We start from the raw sequence: 21,883 nt of genomic DNA, 5'->3' as shown, positions 1-21,883 counted from the left end.
CTCTGAAAACTGTACATTAACAAAGAGGCAACCCCAGTAAAATAAAAAGGGGAGGTGGGAGGGGCGTGTGTGTGTGTGGCGGGATGGGGCGGATGCGAGGGGGTCCGAAGTTCGGAGGTCAGGGGTAAGCGATCAGGTTTTTTTTCTTTTTTCTTTTGACAAATACAGATCTGAGGGAGTGACTGGCGGTGATATCAAAACACACACTGTTACATTGCGATACAGAACACTCGTATAGTCCAGTACCCTGAAAGGACAGGGGAGGCAGGGGGTGGGGGTGAGTGGGGGGGGGGTTGGGAGGATCAGTATCAGAATAATCATGTTCATATTTATAATAATGATAACAACTATTCCCCAAGCACAGTAAGAAAGATATTTATAGGCTAAAATCCATTCTGTAGAACTCTGTGAAATAATTACAATGCTGTACATCAGGACTCCAAATGAGCCTTGTGCTTTCTCTGTGTGCAACCAGCATCCCTCTGTCCAACTCTGCCTTATACAGAACATCACCTTTAATCCTTATACTATATATATTTAGAGATATAGTAATTTATTCATCTTGCAGTACTCAACACACACGCATACACACACACACACACAAGTACCTTTTTAGCATCATCAAACACCCCCCCCCCACCACCACATTTTGCACGGACTGTACCAAGCCTGCTTGTACATCAACAAACTGACCCAAACAGCATGTATTCGTCCAATGAGGCTCCTCCTGGACGCACCGACAGTGGCGGTCTGTTTGTCCCGCTGCGGGCCGCGTTGAGGTTTAGGGGCCGATAAGAGCGCAAAGCCTGCTGGCTGGCGTCTCTGAGGTGTCTGTTGATGAGAAGGCAACCTGCCATTTTGGCTCAGGGATTTTTTTTTCTTCTTTTCTTTTTTACCCTCCCTTTCCCCCCCTAGCTTGTCACCGCAGGGTGGACCTTGCCCCGCTGGGATCGGGAGGAATGAAGTGGATCGGAGGAGGTGGGGTGAGCTGTAGGAGGGAGAGAACTGCATTGAGGGGCACATAGGCGTATGTTTGGCAGTCTGCCTCCTCACACCCTTGTTCGTATTTATTTCCGTGACTGATGTTAAAGAAGAAACAAATCCGGAGGCGTCTGGAGGCCGTATACAACATCAGCCTTCATCAGGAGAAAGAGAGAGGAGCGGAACAGTGATACAACCGTACTTCCAACAGTAAAAAAAAAAACAAAGAAAAGAAAAAAAAAAGAGACATAATCATGACTATTACATTGTAACCATTTAATACAAGGGGTAAACATTGCATGATTACCTTTGCTATGCTGTTTATTACATGACTGTATGATGCAAATACAGTAGCTGAATCTGCTACTTTGGCAATCTGTCTTGCATGTGAGCCAGCATGGTATCCAAGACCATATATAAGATGAACAGTTTTTTGTTTTTTTTTTGTTTTCTGATGAAATTCAAACATCAAACATCAAATGAAACAACATAGAAAGAGACACCATGTTCCTGTTCTCTCTTTAATTGGTTAAATTGATTTTTATGATGTTGTGACTTCTTTCTCTGTGCCTTCCTTTACCCCCCCTTCACATTTCTCGCAGAGGGCGTCCTCCAGCCTTTTGAGTAGAAATACAGAGCAGGGCAGTGTATGTGGTGTGTCTGCTTGTTTGTCCGAGAGCATTTTTTGGGGGGGAAAAAAGGAGCGTTGTGGGTATGAGGCAGCTCGTCTGGATCACACCTCTGTCTGCAGGTCCATGATCTCCTGGCCTACCAGAGGAATGGTTGCGCTGGTCTTCTCCCACTCCACCGTCTGCATCTCCAGAGGGGAGGCCACCACCGTCTCCAGGTCCTTCCTCACCCAGGATGGGGGGGAGTGGGTCTTCCTGATGCCCTCCCACGCCCTCTTACTCGGGGTCTGCTGCTTGTCCTGATGGCAGGAGGAGAGGGAAGAAAAAACTTGTTTGTTAAAGACAGTAATGAAATTTAGTGGACGTATTTTATCTAAAGCTGCTATCTGTCTAACTCAGCATTTACATTTCTTAAAGGAATAGTCAGACATTTTTGGAAAATGCACTTATGTTAACCCTTGCTGAGAGTGACATGAGAAGATTGATATCACTCATGTTGGTGTGTTGAGCATGGAGCTGGAGCTGGGAGGCATTTAGCTTAGCTTAGCATAAAGATTGGCAAAAATGCTGATTCATGTTCAGCAAGGCGACATCATTCAGCAAGGCACAGCACCGGCCAATCATGTACATGCATTGTGTGATAACTTGTAGAATCATGTCTGTAAGTGTTAAAAAGTGATGTGTGGTGTTTTGCAGACATTATTATAATTGCCTCACCTAAACAACAAACCCTCTACCAACACAGTTTGCAGTTTTTATGCTAACCATTGCTAACTATCTTTTAGCTCCAGCTGTAGACAATAGAGTTGATCTTGTATTACTCAAATATGCATTTTCCCCCAAAACATTAAACTATTCCTTTCATAGTCCTTTTCACAAACCTCTATAAAATGGATGCAAACTTACTTATTTATTCAAAAATAGGTAAACGCAAAAAACAATCTAGCTAGCTATGCTACTATGGGTTGGGATGCATCAATGAATGAATGATTGCCTTGTAGGATCCTATTGTTTGGCACATCCTCAAAACACATCTTGTATCCACCTTGGAGAAGTTGATCTCTCTGCCTCTTCCATTTGTATGATCCATTTACATTGATATGTGTTCTTTTTCCTCCTCTGGAAAATGATCTTGCAGGACTATCACAAATATGGGACTGGGTTCTGAAACTAACAGTGTCAGATAGCTGTGGCCTTGTCTTGTAAAGTTGGATTTAGCCCTAAGCCAGAGTAAAAACCTGACTCCAAAGCTGTGAAACAAATGGAGCTCAGGGGCTTAAGCAGCAGAGGGAAAATGGTGCCATGGAATGACTGCACCTATAAAGCCAACATGGATTCTCTTTTGTACCCAGTGCTGGTGGGTTTGTAGGAAGACTAGTTTCGAAGTAACCAATTTCCTATTGTTTAGTGGGATAAAGACTGTGAATCAGCTAACTAATAGCCTTGTCAAGGAACAAAAATGACCCCCCACGTAGCTAATCATGTCTTGAATTTCAACACTACACAATTAGCTATAGAGTAGCAGAGTGGGCGGACATTCCTGCAAAGACAATCTTAGCTGACTGTTGAGTTGTCACCAAACTTAAATAGAAATAATTAAAATTGTGGGCCAAAACATAAAGCTATCATACAATTAAACTATCAAGAAGATGTGGGCTTCTACGTTGAGGAACACTGAGGATATTGTTAGAAGAAAACTTTCGAATAGAGTTGACAGTTGCTAAGCTACATGTAGCAGTTTAGCAGGAAGCTAACCTGATAGCTTGTGCTAGCAGTGGCACAAAGCTCTATACTTACTGTTAGCTTGCCAAGCTACACACCATGCATATCTGCCTAAAAACAAATGACATACATAGAGGCAGAATTTGCACGATTGAAGAAAATGAATTTCTTTTGGAAAATAATCAAATTGTTAGCTAGCAGAGCTTTAGCCTATACTATAGCGCCTACACTGCTATCTTAATACCAAAAATAATACAATTTTGTTGTGATGCGTTGTCTTGTAACAAGTTGAATTATTTGAAAGAACCTTCAGGTATTTGTAAAATTTAGACTGACTTAAGTTGTAGTTGTCTTTCACAAAGTCTTTATCTACTCTGTAGTTATCTTTAGCTAAGTCTTTAGCAAAGTTGTAGTTGTCTTTAGCTAAGGTGTAGTAGTCTTTAGCTAAGGTGTAGTAGTCTTTAGCTAAGTTTTCAGCTAAGTTGTAGTTGTGTTTAGCTAAGTTGTAGTTGTCTTTAGCTAAGTTGCTGTTGTCTTTAGCTAGGTTGTAATTGTCTTTAGCTAAGTTGCTGTTGTCTTTAGCTAGGTTGTAATTGTCTTTAGCTAAGTTGTAGTTGTAGTTTGATGTCCCTAGATGCCCTCACGGTTAATTTGCTCTGGCACACTGACATTGTGAACAGATTAAAAACACTATCTTCAAAATGAATACACTTATAATTAAACAGGCAACTCCACTCAAGTGTGGTGATTTATGCTAATGATAAGAGAAAAGGGGAACAACATTAGATATAGGAGAGGAGGAGGAGGAGGGGGGCAGAACAGAATAAAGTTAAACTCTTTACACTCATGTTGGTCTTGTCGCTGCTGGCAGAGGACACACTCCATCTTTTGGCAGCTTTGGCGTCAACAGGTGGAGATTCTCTATCCTTGTCTGCACTGTGAATCTTCCTGTTCAGGTCCTGAAACATGTCCTGGTGGCGTTTCCGGGTGTGCATTATCTTCTACACAGGAACATTGCACGTTATGTATAAGGCAAACAGCACAGGCTACTATCAATCCTGCTTTTTACCCCCTTCACATTCAATGTCTCTAATCTCAACACTACAGTCACAGCCCAAACTTTGAATAATAAATGTATGCAAACATCTAGAGCTCTGTAGGAATCAAAGAGACTAAAATTACCTCAAAGTCAAGCTCTGCATAGCGTGATTTTCGTCTCTGGGGGGGAGATGAGACAGAGAGATTAAAGATGTGTCTTGATATTGTGTGCCTTGTGAGCAGACAAATGCTCAAGTGTTTCTTAAGTAACCCATTCTGTATCACTGCGTCAGCCAGTCAACAAAGGGTGTTTCTGAGGGCTCAGAAGAGAGCTGTGAGTCACTGAGGGAGGAAACAAGGTTTGCTGCTGGTCATTCTGATCCTGTTGGCACAAGTTTGCAGTTAACAGATTGTGACCGAATGACCTTTAAGTCTTCCGTCAACGGAGTGGTGAAGGAAAACCTGACCTTCAGGCTGCTCGGTTGCTGTGGCAGCTGCCGCCTTGCACGCCATTATGGAAGTGTGTTTTTGCCCAGAAGTGAAAAGACACCAGCAAGCAGATGTCCAGGCTGCTGTGTGCTGATCACTGTGTCGTCTCATCCTGCCACACTGCTGTCTGCACTAGGAGCTGAGTGAAAACTAACCTTTTCCAAGATTCTATCTTTACATGGGGCCAGAAAATGTTGGAGTATTTTTCTGGTGATGCAGTGTTTGTTATGAATGAAATAAAGGGGCTTGTTGCTATATATAGCATCATAGAGGGGATGACCTGAGCATGCATATTAATGATCTTTTTGTTTACTTTTACAAATGAATATTACACTTATCAATGTGTGGCTCCCTAGGTGAGGATAATCAGCTTTATGTAAGGAGAATGCACTAATGCTCTCTTGATGAAACAAATCCTGTTGTAAAATACATGCCACATAGATGATACTAGCACATTATTATAAATGATCACTTATTATTTTACATTATAATACAGAATTTGACTCTATAGATGGCTGCATCTACATAGCATGCAAACTTATAGATGATTAACTCAAAAGTAAGCAGTCATGACATGGAATCATGTGGGTAAGACAAGAAACTGATTTATGATCAAACTCTAATGTACCTTTTTTAAGACTGTGATAATAAAGAGCAGATATGATGAGAAGGAAATGATGTGTACCACAATGATAACACCATAAATTCTCAAACAAAAGCCAGTATTTAAATAATGGCCAAGTAAAAAAAAAAAAGAAATAAAGGATGATCACTAAGCAAAGTTAGAAAGAGGGTGTGGAATTACCTCCACAGTAATAGCTTCCATGGTTAATTAATCATACACTAATACCCTGATGCTGCTGAGTTACTCTTTTTATTCACTCATTTATTTCATCACTTCTACTTTGTTTTTTCGATCTGTGTTAAGCTAATGTCAGTGAAACACACCACTTCCTTCCACATGTTTCACATTAAAAGCTTTCCAGGACATAAAGTAATCATACCTTACAAGCTGCTGGAACCTTTTTAAATGTGTGACATCTCTACAGAAGTGTTGAGGTTTTTTGACCGATGATTAACAGTGGTAGGGTTATTAGAAATTAGAAATGAATGGAATTAATCAGTCATTGGGAAAAGTATTTTGTTTAAAAAAAAACTCAGAGCAGCAGAGTGGTCTATATAGCATGATTCTGTTGATGTTGAATTGACATTGATTGTAAATTAAAATTGGTAGATAACAAAACAGGGGAACGCCTTACAAAAATAAGACAAAATACACTTTAAAAAACTGGGGATATTCAGATAAGTAAAAAGTTTAAAAAATGTTTGAGAATGTATGGTATATGGTAGCAGCACAAGATACACAGTAGACTCATCTTCACCCAATCACCCCACTTTACATACATGTCTACTCTCTTACTATAACCAAGTATGAGGTTGAAAATGTGTAAGACACGAACATGCTGATCAGGTTACTGGTCTCACCTCCAGCGAGCTCATGGAGAGTGTGGAGACGGTCTCACTCTTGGACATCACACCGGAGTTTCCTGAGTCTCCTCCATCACACATGTTGTTGGCCACGTGGGAGTCTCTGGGCATGTTCTGCAGGTTGTGCGCAGGTGAGTCTCTCTCTGAACATGACACACTGACCTGGTCAGCAGGCAGGCTCTTCAGCCCAAAGCCAGGCATTGGCTCGCTGTTGGCAGAGTTAGCCAGGTGGATGAGCCTCGTCTGAGGCAGCTGCTCAATGCTGATGTTATACTTGGCTGTCTGCTCCTCTTTCCCCTTGGCTGGCTTCAGGGTGCCCGTGTTATTGGTCGGTAGAATGACGTATCCCGGGCCTTTGCCAGTGCCCTCGGAGCTGCTGCCCTCCCCATTACCTCGAGGCAGCTCTCCGTCCAGCTGCTTGAAGAGCTCGCCGTCGCAGATGTAGATTGATTTGGCGCCCGGCAGCTCGGTGCTGATTCCCTTGGTGGCTCCCTTCTCCCTGCGCAGCGTCAGAGTGTGGCTGGTGTAGTCGGCCACATTCTGGAGGTGAACCTTAGCCATGCTGGCTGGCATGGTGTTAAAGTTAGAACCCTTCTGAAGGGTGAGAGTCCCAGCAGACGCCTTTTCCTCCCCCTGGAGGGATGATCTCTTCATAGTGCCTGGAAGCAACAGGAAGACAGGAAACCAGTCTCAGATGAAGGCTTGGACCATGGATGGATTTACCCACTTGGGGCCCCTGGGGCAGGTGCAGGTTCCTATTGATCCCTGCACCCCTTCACTGTGCATTATGTATTCTGTAGTCTTAAACACCTACGTTCATATGTTTAGTAATACACACCATGTTTAACTAGATGTACAAAGCTTTTCAATAAGACAGAGTCTGAAGATAATAAAGGAAGCAGCAAAATATCCTTTTAGAAGCAAACCAATGTCAACCTCTAGTAAAAGGCTATAGCTATAGATAAATTCAACTGTTAAATATTGATTTGGTATCATCCTCACAAATGTAAGAACCAATCAAATTAACACATTTTTAACATTCATTGTGATTTTAACCTAAAAATCTACTGTCCCATGGTATTACTTCACACCCAATATGCACTAGTAGAGGAAGGCAATATTGATGAAACACCATTCACAGTATATGTAATTTTATCTGAGCATATCTATATATATATTGTCATATAGTTTTTGGGAAAAAAGCTTGTTTATAGATGAAATTATGTGATAAAGTCATGTGGATGTCTGTCTTTGGCTACTGTAGAGAAATTGAGGTATTTGTCACATTGCTATAAAAAATACTGTAAATCTAGCAGTTATTCGCATCATGGGCTGCAATAACGTAATAATCCCAGAAATATGGAAGTGGTGTGGTGTGGTGGTGGTGGTGGGGGGGGGAGCTATCATGGTATAAACTGAGATTTATATTGTCTCATGGCCAAATCCTATACATTTCTAACATTGGCTTTAGTGGAAATCCAAAGATAGTAATGCTATTTTCGAGGCTGTTTGGCCCTGCAGAGAAATGATGCATACACACCATAATGTGATCCAACAGACAATATCAGCAGACTCAATCCCAAAACAAGAAATGTTATCACCCTTCAAACACCCATATCGGTCACACCCTGCTGAGTGGGCTGACAAATCAGCAGATCTCTAGAAAGTTCTTGTTTGTTAGAATATAATATAAATGACAGTACATGGCTGCCATGACCTTGTGACCCCAACCTTATTTCACCATAGCAACTGTTGGGCTTAGAATCCATATCCCCCATCACCATGTCCAGGCTTCTAAACAACATCCCATGCTTTATCCATAAGACTAAATATATTACAGTCACTCCTTGTTCTCCCTCCTCCTACTTGACATAAACAAAGAAAGAAAACAATCATCTCCCTTTGTTGTTTTCTCTTTTCTTGATCGGGCCTGTCTCTGTCTCAATAGCTTTTCTGCTCCAGATGCTTTTCTTGATATCCTGTCTCAAGAGATAATCAGATTTTCACTCCCAGGGGATATCAGTGCAGAGGCAGTATCTGATGCAGCACTGTTGGGAGGGACTTAATTGTACAGCGGCAGTGTAGGAGAGACTCCGACAGCCCTATTTATCTGCATATAACTGCTCAGCACACGTTCGTCCCACTCCCATCAGTCTGGGCTTAAACTGCGTTATGCAGTGGTAATGTGCTGTATCTCTTGTCAAAACAGCTCCTTGGCAAAGGGAGTCTGCTGTGATGTTGATTGTACGACACAAACTGCCGAACTGAGGGGGAACATGCCTCACATCTGTTTCGACAACGCTGAGGAATTTCAAGGAGTCGGAATACAGAGAGAAGGCACGGAGAGAGACATCTGTAGCTCCTGAAGAGCGGTCCCCAAAGTCAAACCAAATGCACACGCAGATGCAAAATCTAACTCTCTCTACTTGGAGCTTACCTGATCTGCAAGCCATATCAACGTCTTTCTCAAAGTCAGTCTGAGGACAGAAAAACAGTTCATATTGTATTTAGTGCAAACATACCCAATTATATTCAAAAATAACATCTGATTGTAAGAAAAGAAACATATTCATACCATCAGCTGAGCGTGGCCGTTCTGGAAAGATCCTCCTGAGTCTCCATTAGTGTCCTCCTGGCGGTCCACCACACGACACTTTACTGCCTCCTGAACCTGTTACAGATCATGAGATATACAGTATGGATCATGGTTCTGCTAGGGTACAAACATAAACACATCAGTATGCAAATACTAAACATCTGGCCTCTATTAAACACTGCTTAAAGCCTTCAACCCCTAAAGTCTGCAGTGTTTATTACAAGTTAAAATACAATGTACAGTGTTAGATGTGACAACCAGCGTATTGAGGATGTTGTTTGTCTTAGAGTCTAACAAGTAATGAGACTAAAAGGGTCTGTTCTGATGCTGGTCAAAGCACATTGGGATCATTAGGCAAAAAAAAAGGTTCTCCCATTGGAAGCAAGATGTGTTCAAGGAATGTCACGGCCATCTGCACCCTCACCCATTATATTCTGAGATCATGGACCTCATCATGGACCATCATGGGCCATGTTGATCGCTAGAGGAAGTTTGAACTGATGGTTGTGTAAATACAATGTCTGGGGGGTCACCAAGATTCTCTACTTTCTTCCAGTTTTATTTTGCCGTTTTTTTTGTAAAGAGTTTGGCTACTGTCACTGAACATCAACAATTCTTGCAAAAAGTTCTACATTAAAAGGCTTCTAGCAGCTCAGGGGTCTAATAGTCCCATTTCTCTGTAGGCTTTTGATGTGAAACATCAGCAGGAAGTGTTAAGTTTCGTAAACGGTAGCTTTGAAATGATAAAAAAAACAGAGAGAGTAGAAGCGACTGGACTAAATTAATGAATCATAGGCATTTTTCTGCTAAAATGGATTATATTAAATTATTGGTGCGGAACTGTACATCATACTGAATTTACCAGTACAAGTCTTACAGTTACACAAGTAGAGTAGCTACACATTTGGTAGTTGCACAACCTGTCAAAGGGAATGGTGTCATTAAACTCAAAAGCAATCATCCCACTGGGAGGAAGAATATGCTCAACAAATATCACTAAGACCTTATTGACATGGCAGATTGGAGGGGGTTATTTCAGTGGAACCATGAATGTGCAATCAGCCCTAATACATTCCTACATGGCAAGTTTGACCTAATAGAAGTGCTAAACCAGTACCCCAACCGGTCAAGGCAGACGGCCACCCACTTTCAGTCTGGTTCTGTCTGAGGTTTCTTCCTGTTAAAAGGGAGTTTTTTCTTGCCACTATCGCTAAGTGCTTGCTCATGTGGGAATGTTGGGTCTCTTTAAAATTAAACCTGAAGAGTTTGGTTTAGATTTGCTCTATGTGTAAAGTTCCTTGAGATGACTTTGTAGTGATTTGACGCTATATAAATAAAGATTAATTGAGATTGATTGATAAAGGTGTAGCCAAAAATGTTGGACTGTACCTCATGGCCTCATCATGGACCATCATGTCCATTTTGATCAATGGGAATACTCAGATAATGGATACTCAGAAAAGTCTGGGGCACACCAAAAACAAAAGGAATTACCTTCTGGTGACCCTTACTATTGATATCAAATATCGTGCCAATCTGGCCTGAAATTGCCAAGATATCATACTCTTGATCAAGGCATTGAACAAATGAACCAACTGTCCTACCAACATTTCTATGCTGGTGGTAAAGATGGTGATACCAGGCTATATTAACACTGCATTGCAACTGAATTACACATCAAAATGCTGAGAATCTGTATGATCTAAGTGTTATTTAGTAAAAAAACAGGGCAAAGTACATATATGGTGGCAGTGGTAATACAAGGTACCTCTCTGCGCAGGATGCAGTGCACCATGACAATGACAAACCCTTCCAGCGAATCAAAGACAGCAAAGAGGATCTGGAAGAGCGCAGAGCGTCGGTCAGTGATGGCGAGGACGGCAGACATCCATGTGAGGGCCAGGAGGGGCAAAACCACACAGGAGCTCCACAGTGACGCCCTGCAGGGTGGAGGAGGAACGGCAGTCAAAGAGAGCACTGGTAAAACTTTGTCAGCATGACACAGGACAAGCCTTTTTTTAAATGGTGTAAACTGTACATGTAATCTTAATTTAATACATTTCATACTTATTAGCTAAGAAAACAACTTCAAAAGATAAACTGTATTTCATTTCTTTTGTAACATCTACAAAGGTATAAAATCTAATGCTTAACACAGTCCTAAACCAATCTCCTACTTGCTGTTAATAACTGTCCACGCTGATAACATAGTGTTAGCCTTCAATTCTAACCATGCATAAGTACATAACATCACAACAAATAATTATGTTACTATCACAAACAAAAACATACATCCATTATTTTCAGATATATATGTTCATAATTCACATATATTACATGCATGTATGTTTAAGATGGTTCAGTCAAACCATAGAGGATCTAGTGCCACAGGAAAGAGAGGGAGGAGCAAGGGTGAGCAGTGGGGGGAAGAAAAAAAAAACGAGTGTAATGAGGCTGAAACAGAATGCAAAGACAAACAGAAGAGGCAGAGCAGAGAAGGACAGGGAGACAGAGAGACAGAGAGAGAGAGAGAGAGAGAGAGAGAGAGAGAGAGAGAGAGAGAGAGAGAGAGAGAGAGCGAGAGAGAGAGAGAGAGAGAGAGAGAGAGAGAGAGAGAGCGAGAGCGAGAGAGAGAAGGAGAGAGAGTCTGAAGAAGTGTCATCCTCGCCCATCCATGTTTTACTCCCACTTTGCTGTTCTTGTGTTTTTCTGACTCATTCCATTAATTGAAGTGTGCGCATTAGGAATAAACAAGAACAATAACTACTGTCATCAAATGATCTGTTCTATTCAATCTGTGCTCACATTAAGTTGGAGAATATTCCAGAGGTGGAAAAAAGCCTTTACTTAAGTACAATTATATGCTGCTTGCAACAAGGGAACAAATACTCCATTATAGTGGAGAGTAGAGCACTCTTAACAACGTGTCACATGGTGAAATTGGCATAGCATAGTACATTTTCACAGCACTAATTCTTGTCACCCTCACCACTCCACTCTGAGGTTTGTGATCTTTACTACTTTGCAGTTTTTGTTATCAATCCGTGCTGCCTCCTGCTGATGTTTCACATTTAAAGTCTACCACAAAAGAGAAGGAGATCGGCCCCTGAGCTGCTACAATGTTCTCAGAGCTTAACACGTGCAGGGAGTATTGATTTTTATTGACAGGAGCTGAAGACGGAACAAAAAGAAACTGCAAAGTAGAAGTGACAGTCAATTAGTAGGTGAGTAATAACTCTTGTACTGAAATAGAGCTGTAAAATGTATAATCCTACACATTTAATGGAGACAAATATTAATAAGCACCATTTACTGTCTATCAAGATAATACTGCTGCTTGAAAGACAAACAAACTTTGCTTTGAAATAGTGTCTAATTTTTTTATTTAGCTTCTATCAGTTCATCATATTTTCCAAACCTCATCCATTATTTTGCATTTAATAAGATGTCCTTTGAAGTAGAATATGACACATCAAGTGAGTATAAATATAAAAACAAAGTCTAACAAATGGAAAGTACAAAGCAGCAGCATTTAAACTACTGTTTCTTTCCACCTCTGGTATTAAACGGGTCTAAACCAAAGCCTCCAGTATGTGGGTTTGATGATGTTGGTGTTCCATTCTATGAATCATGTTTCAGAGGCTTTTCCAGCCTGCCCACAGTAACACTCAGACAGCGTCAAAATGCTGAAAACTAGCACGAAATATTAGCTTCAAAAGGGCTGAATGGCTAAATCTTACTTAAAAGGATAATTCCACTTATTTTCAATCTGGACTTTGTTTTCCATACTCATTGTTTATGATGATGATTATTTGACTGTAGATCTATGAGCTTTTACATTAGCAGGGAGTGTAGTTCTCCAATACAATCCAGTGTCAGTAGGGAATATAAAGTTGATTACAACACGTCCATCCACCCAGTAACACCCACATGGTGTCACACATGCTATTCAAACTTCTGTGAATTCTTTTCATGTGTTTTTCTCATTAAATACAAACTGCAGACTAACCTCTTAGCACTAATTAGCAGTGTTTTTGCTGACTTCTCTATCTTCACCTGGTGACAAACTAATGCAACATGCCAACACAAGTTTGAAACAAGCGTGGTAACATGCAACAGGGAATTCACTCCTGGTTATTCTGATCCATATTATGCTAATTAAATCTTATATTTACAATAAACATAAACATAGACATGTAATTGGATAATTTGTGGATTCCAAAATCTTTTATCATTTGATTTTCTTTCATGCTAAACTACAGATTCACTGCAGGTAAAGAATGTACAATATGTACAATAAATAGGCTTTAATAGTATTATTGAAATACTTAAGTGTTGCCTATTGTACAGTACTAATACAGACGTAGATATTTCATATAGGGAAAGATTCTATAGTCAGCATGGCAGGCAACAACACAAGTCATGGGCCCATAAGAAACCTTATTATTGGGATATTGAAAAGTGTTGGGCATTATATTTAGATCTACTCATATCATTTAGAAAGAGACTCTACAGTTAACAATGGGAATACTTAATACAGCAGAGTGAAACATGATTGGGAAAAGATGAGATTGGCAACAAACAAAAGTCATGGAACTGTTATGAGTCCAGATGAAATATTATTATTTGAACAAGTGTTTCTTTTTGTGTCGAGACCTACACATATCATTTCGCAAGATACAGGATAAGTGAAATCTAATACATCGGAGTGTAAAAGGACTAAAATGTGACGGGATTGGGACAAGAGGAATTAACATTATGACATCGATATTTTGAATTAGTCGCCTGTTGCATTTAGATTCCCCCCCGTGTCATTTAGAAAGACACTCTGTCAACACAGAATGCAGATAACACACAGGAGCAGAACAAGATTGAGAATGAAATTGACAGGTCTTAATTTGTTACAGTGCTATGTGGGTGATTCCATGTTTTCATCATATTTCTGTTCATATTTTTGATGCATTTTACTCCTTGGAGTATTTGCAAACGCAAGCCAGAAAGAAATGTAAGGTGGGTCTATAATGTGTGTGATGTGTGATGGTGTCAACAATGTCACATGACAGGGTATGAAGTGAAATGTTGTGTGATAATTGTTCAGTGACAGCTATTTAAAACCTAGAGGAGCTATTTAGAGGCTGTGTTTGATGACTGTAACACAGAGAAACACTCCCTGCAATCAATGTCTGTAGTTATGAGAAGACTCTTTTAACAGAACAGCTAACAGCAGGGAAAAAAAGACCCAGGTTGAAAAGAGTGAAAAAGATCCATCTAGGCACTCATAGATCATGGACACCGACTGAGACAGTCCAAGTGTATTGCTTTTTGCTTTCCTCTCTGCATTTAAAGCCATGGCCTCCTCAACATCTGTTCTAATCAGCTTTGTGGCAATGCTGCTCTCTAAACACACAGTAACACACACACACACACACACATGCAAGCACACATACACTCTTACTCTTATATAACCATCAATTACATATGCAGATTTATATACATGTACAGTAAACACAGTTTGTTTTCAGGAGCATCACATAAGCTTCATACTGAGTGAAATCTTCCCTGCCATGGCATCAGGGAGAAGAAAAAAAAATGACAGAGGGATAAAGGAAAGAGAACCAATCAAGTGAGGGGGAAGAAGGGAGGCGTACAGTAGAGGAGAGAACAGAGGTAAGAAGAGTTAAGGAAAAATAATTAGCGGGACTAACATGGCGTTACTGGTAGCTGTGGTGGAAACGTCAGCCGAAGAGATAACTCCGCACTTGGCACATTTGAGCGTCATATTGTACAGTGGCACTGTCATCTGACTGCAAAGTCAAATTAACACGCTGTAACATACACAAACAGATACAAATGCACCTACACACAGACTTGCACAGATGCACGTGCGCACGCGAGCACGCACAGACAGTCACGCAAACAGTGAGTCACAGTGTTCACGCACAATCTCTCTCTCAGGGCTACAGTCCAGCTCCGAGTTGTGTGTGTGTGTGTGTGTGTGTGTGTGTTTGTGTGTTTTTGGGGGTTTACCTGTGTGTGACTCAGGGGACAGAGGAGTTTGGGCCACAACATAGCCATTGGTGTATATTTCAGATTTCACATGATGCCTGTGCCTCTTCACACATCACTGGTTTATTTGCCTTAATGCACCAGAACTTGCTCTTAATATTTTACCCACTCAACTATTTATCTGCTTGTAACACCAAAACCTTCATCTAAGCGCCTTATTTCATACATTTAATCTCTGCTGCTCTGATGATGATAATGATGTGCTGGATGTGCCTAACCTCTGTTCATCCATAGCTGTTAGGACTGCGTATCACAAGCTCTAATGGGAAGGCTTAAACGCAGACACATCTCAGACTCAATCCACAAACACACATGTGCAAGTAACAGGCTCTATCAGTCATCACAGTAAGTACTCAAAAAGAACAAGAAACACCTCAGTTGCAATCAAAGTGTTTTATAACACCAGTAAGTTCTATATACTAGTTTAACTGCATGTAGCCTCAACCAGCCAAACCAGCCAACTCTGGTAGAGAAGCACTGTGGGAGGTAGAGCTGGTCCTCCAAGGTTCAGAAAACAAAACTCATTGTCTGCATTGACAACAGTTGGAGCACTTCTAAGCCATGAAATGGTCAGGCATGAAACTCTCTCAGCTGAACTACCGATACAAAAACACAACTGTGTTAGAAAATGTCAAAGGTACAAGCCTGTATACATAAAATTATAAAGAAAATATCTTTTTTTTATGGCTTTAGTTTAATAGCTTTGGCTACTGGTTCAGTTATGATATTGTAATCAGCAAAGTCATTGCCCAGATCTCATAATAATGTGAAATCCCTAAAAATAATTAATTTTCTCTTCCAAATAAGTGTAAGGGCCAGATATATTCCACAACAGATGCAGATGTGCATGCTGTTCTGTCTGTAATACACTGGCAGTCTGCATGTGCAGATGTGTTCACACATTAGCAAATTATTGAGTACACTTGCACAGCCCATGTGGACCTGCATGAACATACGGACATAGAGAGTGTAATTTGTGTTTGACCTGGGGGCTTGTTTACAACCCGTCTGATCAGCTGACTGCTTGTGATTTTGCCCTGTTGGAGCTATTTTTAGCAATGCTGGCACATTTGGAGAGCTCAGCAATTACTTTGGTGAGCACAATGTCATTGTAACCAATAAAACTGATGGCCAGAGCTAGGAAATAGGATTTGTAGGAACCAGATGAAACATTTAGCAGTTTTAATTAATTTACTTTCATATTCTGAATCAATTTGGGATGATTAAGCACCTACAGTGTGGCAAAGTGCTCCTTTCTAGTTACAGCTGACTTGCACTTGGTGACTGGCTTCTTTTCAATCAATCATTCACAATCAAGTTTATTTATCACGTCATCATATAAGGTGCAATCGCAGTTCCCTCAATTTGTGCATTAAAAAGAGTTTTTAAGTATAGGATTTCAAATAAATATAAGTTTATGATTGGATTCTTTTGCATGTATTATCCTAGTGACCTGAGAGTAGAAGCTATTCCAGAGCCTCTCAGTACTGGCCTAGTGTATCTGGTAGTATCTTCTTACTGACCCAGAGGTTATCTGGATTGATGAGATCCTGAATGATTCTCCTGGACTTATTCTTGCAGGGTAGAGCACCACCTATTGTTTGTAGCCAAATTAAGACTCTTTGCAGTGCCTTGCGGTTTTGTCTGGAGCTGTTTCCATACCAGGCAGTGTTCCCTTTCAGGAAACTCTCGATGATGCAGAGGAGGACATTATTATTTGAGGGGGGTACAGAATTTCATATACAGTCTCTGCCTTGCCTTTCTTACCACTGACTCAGTATGCAAGGCCCAGGTCAAGCCCTCTGTGATGTGGACACCAAGGTACTTGAAGCCGTCCACCCTCTCCACTGAAGACCCATTGATATTAAGAGTGGCAACATTTCTCCATGCTTCTTCTCAAAGTCCACTGTGAGCTCTTAGCCTTGCTGACGTTCAGGACTAGGTTGTTGTCCTCACACCAGTGGGTCAGGTCTTCTACTATCTTCAGATGGGCCTTTTCATTGTTATCTAGTCATTTCTGAATGGAATGAAGCAGTGATCCAGAGTGTTTATTCCTCTTGTGGGGCAGTCGATATGTTGATGAGCTCAGCATCAGGATTCACACCTCAATGATCGTTGTTCACCATAAAGCACACGCCTACTCCTTCTTCTTGCAATAGCCCTTTGTTCTGTCAGATCGGTATACAGAAAGAGTCACCTGGTTGAATGGCACTGTCTGGTATGTCAGGATTTGGCTAAGTTTTGGTGAGACAGAAGACATTACAGTTACAGCTGATATTCCATTCTGGGCATGGAGGTCGTCCACTTTATTATCCTTCGCCTGTTCATTGGCTAGCAGGATGCTTGGCAGAGGAGAATGGAGAAGATCCATGTAGCACAGTTGGCAGGAGGGAGAGACTACAGAGTGATGAGTTGATCATATTCCATTCCTGACTCGTAGTTAGCGTTGTTCAATATTATTCACAAAAAGTACAACTTATTTTGTAAAAATAAATGTAAGTAACACAAATCTAGAGAGAAGCCACTGGACAGCTTGCATGTTCTTTGCCGGAAGAAAAGCTATTTAGAACCATTTTCAACGGCAAACTGATGAAGTAGTCGAAATAATTCAAACTGATGCAGTGACAGAAACCTATAGTACTGTTAGATCATCCAGGAGACCATCGAGAAACATTTTTATGTCAAGGAACATTGAGGTTATCAATAGAAACTCTTCACATCTCTATTCAGTAAGTGGCTTCACTTCTATTCCCAGGCACTTTCTCATTGAATTCACATAATTCCTTCTTTGTGTCTCCTGAATGTCAGTCTCCCATAGACAAATTGTGTGATTATAGGGGACTAACACCAAAACTATTGATTTTCTAGATTACTGAAGCATTTCCTGTTTTTAAATTCTATTATGGCTTCTAGAAATACCTTGGTCTGATGCCACGTTGTCTGCCTGTGGCCAGTTATTCAGGAAAATGCAACAAAACTACGAAATGGACCAAGTGAAAGCTGTTCCTTGGGTGGATTTTCCTTAATGAGTTCACTCAAGGACATGGTATTGATTTTCTATATGTATTTTCAACAACATACACCTAAAAAAAAGTAGCGGATGATTTCCAATTATGATCTCAGAGAAACTATATCACTTTATTTTAGTTTCCAAAAAGCCCCAAACCATCAGGGTTCCATTTATAAGTGTATATCATGGCTAGACGAAGGCTGAATACAACTCAGGCGATATTGACAAGTAATAACAAAGTAATCTGTTACCATATGGCCTCCTGCTAAACAACAATTAAAGCTGAAGAGCTGAGGGAATCGATTTTTGTAGCCCCTGGACGCTTGGATTAAAAATCACATAATGGAAGAAATTCAATTTCAAGTAAAAGGGCAATACAGCCACTAAATGTATGCCGTCGGCAGTGATATTAAAAAGCAATCAACACTTTTTTGAAATACAACACATTTCCCTGGACTTGAGGACTGAGAGGCAAAAGGTGGGTTGTTGGGTGGTAAGGTGGGGTGAGATGCAATAAGCTGAATAAATAGATATCCAGTAGGGGGCAAACATCAAATGGATCGGGTACAAGTTAGCTACCGAGTCAAAAATAAAGCTTCTCAACAAGGTGTTCCAAAGCTTTGCATTAAATGGAACGCTAGGAATGGGTAGAACTTGTTTAAGCTAAAAAGACCTTTATGTCGAAAAGCTCAATGTTTATTAAACATACTATTACAACCTGTAAATACACAGACTTGACGATTGAAACAATTTGTAAAGGAGGAAACAAACTCCAGTGCTTGTGGAATTAGGTCTCTCCTGTCTGTTTTAATTTTCTCAGTGAATTAGCCTCTAATTTCGGGGAGGGAGGGGAGGAGACTCTGCAGCGAGGCCTGTCTCCGAGGTGTGAGCCGACCTGTCTGGTGCAGATGTTGCTGCGCGCTTAATTAGATGCTGCACAAATTAATTAGCTTCATTGAACATGTTTTGCATTTGAACCTTGAGAAACGCATACAGGAGAGGCAAGTGGGTGGAGAGTGATGGAGGGTCAGCGAAAGGGAAGAAAAAGCTTTCCTTTCCTTTTCTTTCTCCACCACAGAGTCAACTACAAGCAAAAGTAAAAAGTCAGTCCAGACCAGTCAGATCATGTTGATCACAAGGGTTCATCATAAGAGTTGGGGAATACTACTGCATTTGAGGCTAAAGATTAAAAGCTGAAAATGAAAAACAAGTGTGGGTGTGGAGTTAGAAAGAAGAGAGGTTACCAGAACTCTGTAGCATGCTGTTCATCTCTCATAATGTGTCTCAAAGCTATATTAGCCGCTACTAGCACCAGACACCTGAATATATGACTATAAACTACTAGTGGTTAAGTTGCATTGTGGGTAATGTAGGCACCAGGTTTTGAAAAAGAAGAATGTGTGGAATAAAAAGACTATGCTCTAATTTATCAGATCTATATTGTTGATGATCTATTCAATACAAACAACCAAAACGATAGCCTTCTGTAATTCATTCTTATTTCATTTGACACTTTCAACTTTTGATTTGTCTAAAATCTGCAAACTCATAAAGACAGCCTTACTTTAATAAACCTATTTATTGTTCATCTCAACTGAGTGAAATGCCCCCTTTTCATTTAAGAGACCTATTATGGTTCTCCTCATTTAAGTCATATATTATATTACAATACCAGATGTTAAAAGTGACCAATGTGTCAAATAATGAGGTAGAAGTAGTCCCTGTGAGTAAAGAGCACCAGCTTCAGACTGCTTGGTTTCCAATGGCCGACATCAACTCCTAATGAATTTTGTTATATAGTCATCTGCTCCACACAGCGCGCAAGTTCACTACTCTGCTCCCATGTCTCCGTTATATCCTGGGATCACCCAAGGGTCCTTTTGTTAGCTTCATACCACTACGTTTTCTGATTTACACTTTAATGTAAAATAGCCATAAATGTGTATGCCCACTGGTTGTGTACAACAGCCAGAGAGCAGCTGTGAGTAGTAAGATGTGAACACAACTTAAAGACAGGTCCCCACTTAGCGAGGACAACTGGAGAGCTGTATGACATCATGTGACAGCAGTATATCACTATATCAGTGAAACAGCAAGAGACCGAATCAAAACCTGAAACAGATGACAGCGTTGACATCAGCTGTCTGTCATTGTGCTTGCTTCCACCCACTTGAGTGGGAAGTTCGAAAAAAAGGCTCAAAGCATCGCAAAAACAAACAAAAAAATGCGCTGAGGTAGAAAAGTTGGTTTTGATGAAAAGAAAATGCAATGGAATAAACAGTAGTGAATAAATCATGATGTACATGAAGCATGCGACTTAAACGTCCACCGAAGAGGCTAAAAATAGACACATCACTGTGTGTGGATCGATGAGTCTGTAATGCTTCCCAAATTAATACATAAAAGATAAATGTCAGATCTCCCTCATGTTAATCATTTTATGTCATCTTACTGTCTCCTCTTCTATAATGCTTTAATGGCACCCAAGCAGAGAACTAGCACCGCCAACTCATTTATCTCAATAATCCCGACTCGCAAAACTGCTATTTGAGCTATAACTACTACACAAAATTAACTGAGGTAAAAACCGTCTGAAAAGACATTCACAGTGAAAGAAAATCATTTGAAGCAGCTATCTCACCAATCCTCACTGTCAGACAATCTATGTTTCTACAGATTACTCCATTAGTTGAGTACACACACTATAGATGGTGTTATTACTACCATACCAACCTTGCACACACTCATTCCCACAACATTCAATCAAATAGAAATATTAATACTACTGCATTGCAACCAGCATTTGTTATAGTTGCAAAAGCCAAAGTTTCTCTAAAAGCATTCCAGAAATGGTCAGAGCCTGAGAATGAATGTGTTACGTTCTACCCAGCTAACAGGAAGTAAGATCTACTGCAAGGTCAATAGTGAAATAGTGAGGTAAATAGGCAGGAAGACTAATATTAAGCCAATCAGAGGTGCTTGCTAGAGGATTCAGCAGGTTTGGTGATGGGCAGGGCTGGTAGCCATACTTTAAGAAGAGGGATGGGATGGGCAGGTATTTTTACCCAATCACTGATGACATGGGAGGGGGCTTCTGAGACTGATGTGTTCCTGATTGAAGAGCCCTGAGTGAGAGAGAGGGGATTCTGTGCAAACTCAAACATGACATTTCAGACAGCAAAAAACAGGTACAGTTGAACAGAGAGATCATTGAAGAAAGCAAACATTTTTTTTTCAGAGAGAGAAAGAAAATAACATTTGAATGCACCAACAATGCCAATGGAGACAGAATAGCCTGCGGGGTAAAGGGGAGCAGGGAGCGTGTGAGCTTCGCTGTTTGGCTAATGGCTTTTTGAAAGCTGACACCAATAGCAGAGTGACATTTATCACAACGCCCATGCCACTAAATCTAGCATTATTTCTATATTATCTGAACAAATAAATGTGCAAATAACAGTTTTTCACAGTAAAAACTAGGTGCTTGTGGTATCTAGGACTAGTGATATTTAAAAGAAACAAATATGCCTGTTTGCTGTCAAAGCCACACACAGTTGAGGAGATCGATGGAAATCTCTAGGAAGGTTTTAAAGTAACCTGGAACAGTCTAAAGCAAAAGGAAATCGCTTCCATTAAAAGTGAAAAAAATGAACCTTCCAACAAATCTACAGCTGTGTCATTCACACATAATATCATGTTAGGTACCAAGCTAGTCACATACTAGAGCTGCCTGGTGTTTGTTCAGACTACAGTCACACTACACTTATGTGGGTATTTAAGATAGAGCTTGGCTTTCACCTGTTGTCCAATTGGCAATACATTGGAACCGTGCTTTCAGGTCATTAGTCCACATGGTGATGGACCCAC

At 40.6% G+C, this 21,883-nt stretch overlaps 1 protein-coding gene across 1 annotated transcript in view; it reads right to left on the bottom strand.

Annotated features, from left to right (window-relative positions):
* Positions 1-1,714: 1,714 nt before the first annotated feature.
* The window catches only part of adgrb1a (adhesion G protein-coupled receptor B1a), a 117,248-nt gene continuing 97,079 nt past the window's right edge, over positions 1,715-21,883 (bottom strand). The window contains exons 24-32 of the mRNA XM_053326633.1: positions 21,085-21,144; positions 14,649-14,747; positions 10,712-10,883; positions 8,923-9,018; positions 8,785-8,824; positions 6,345-7,006; positions 4,515-4,550; positions 4,175-4,333; positions 1,715-1,909 (exon numbers count right to left, since the gene is read on the bottom strand). Of these exons, the coding sequence (XP_053182608.1) occupies positions 1,715-1,909; positions 4,175-4,333; positions 4,515-4,550; positions 6,345-7,006; positions 8,785-8,824; positions 8,923-9,018; positions 10,712-10,883; positions 14,649-14,747; positions 21,085-21,144 (1,519 nt within the window). The remainder of the gene's footprint in view (positions 1,910-4,174; positions 4,334-4,514; positions 4,551-6,344; positions 7,007-8,784; positions 8,825-8,922; positions 9,019-10,711; positions 10,884-14,648; positions 14,748-21,084; positions 21,145-21,883) is intronic.

Source organism: Scomber japonicus, chromosome 10 (assembly GCF_027409825.1).
Source record: "Scomber japonicus isolate fScoJap1 chromosome 10, fScoJap1.pri, whole genome shotgun sequence".
NCBI lineage: Eukaryota > Metazoa > Chordata > Actinopteri > Scombriformes > Scombridae > Scomber > Scomber japonicus.
This window is presented reverse-complemented; position numbering and strand designations above follow the sequence as displayed.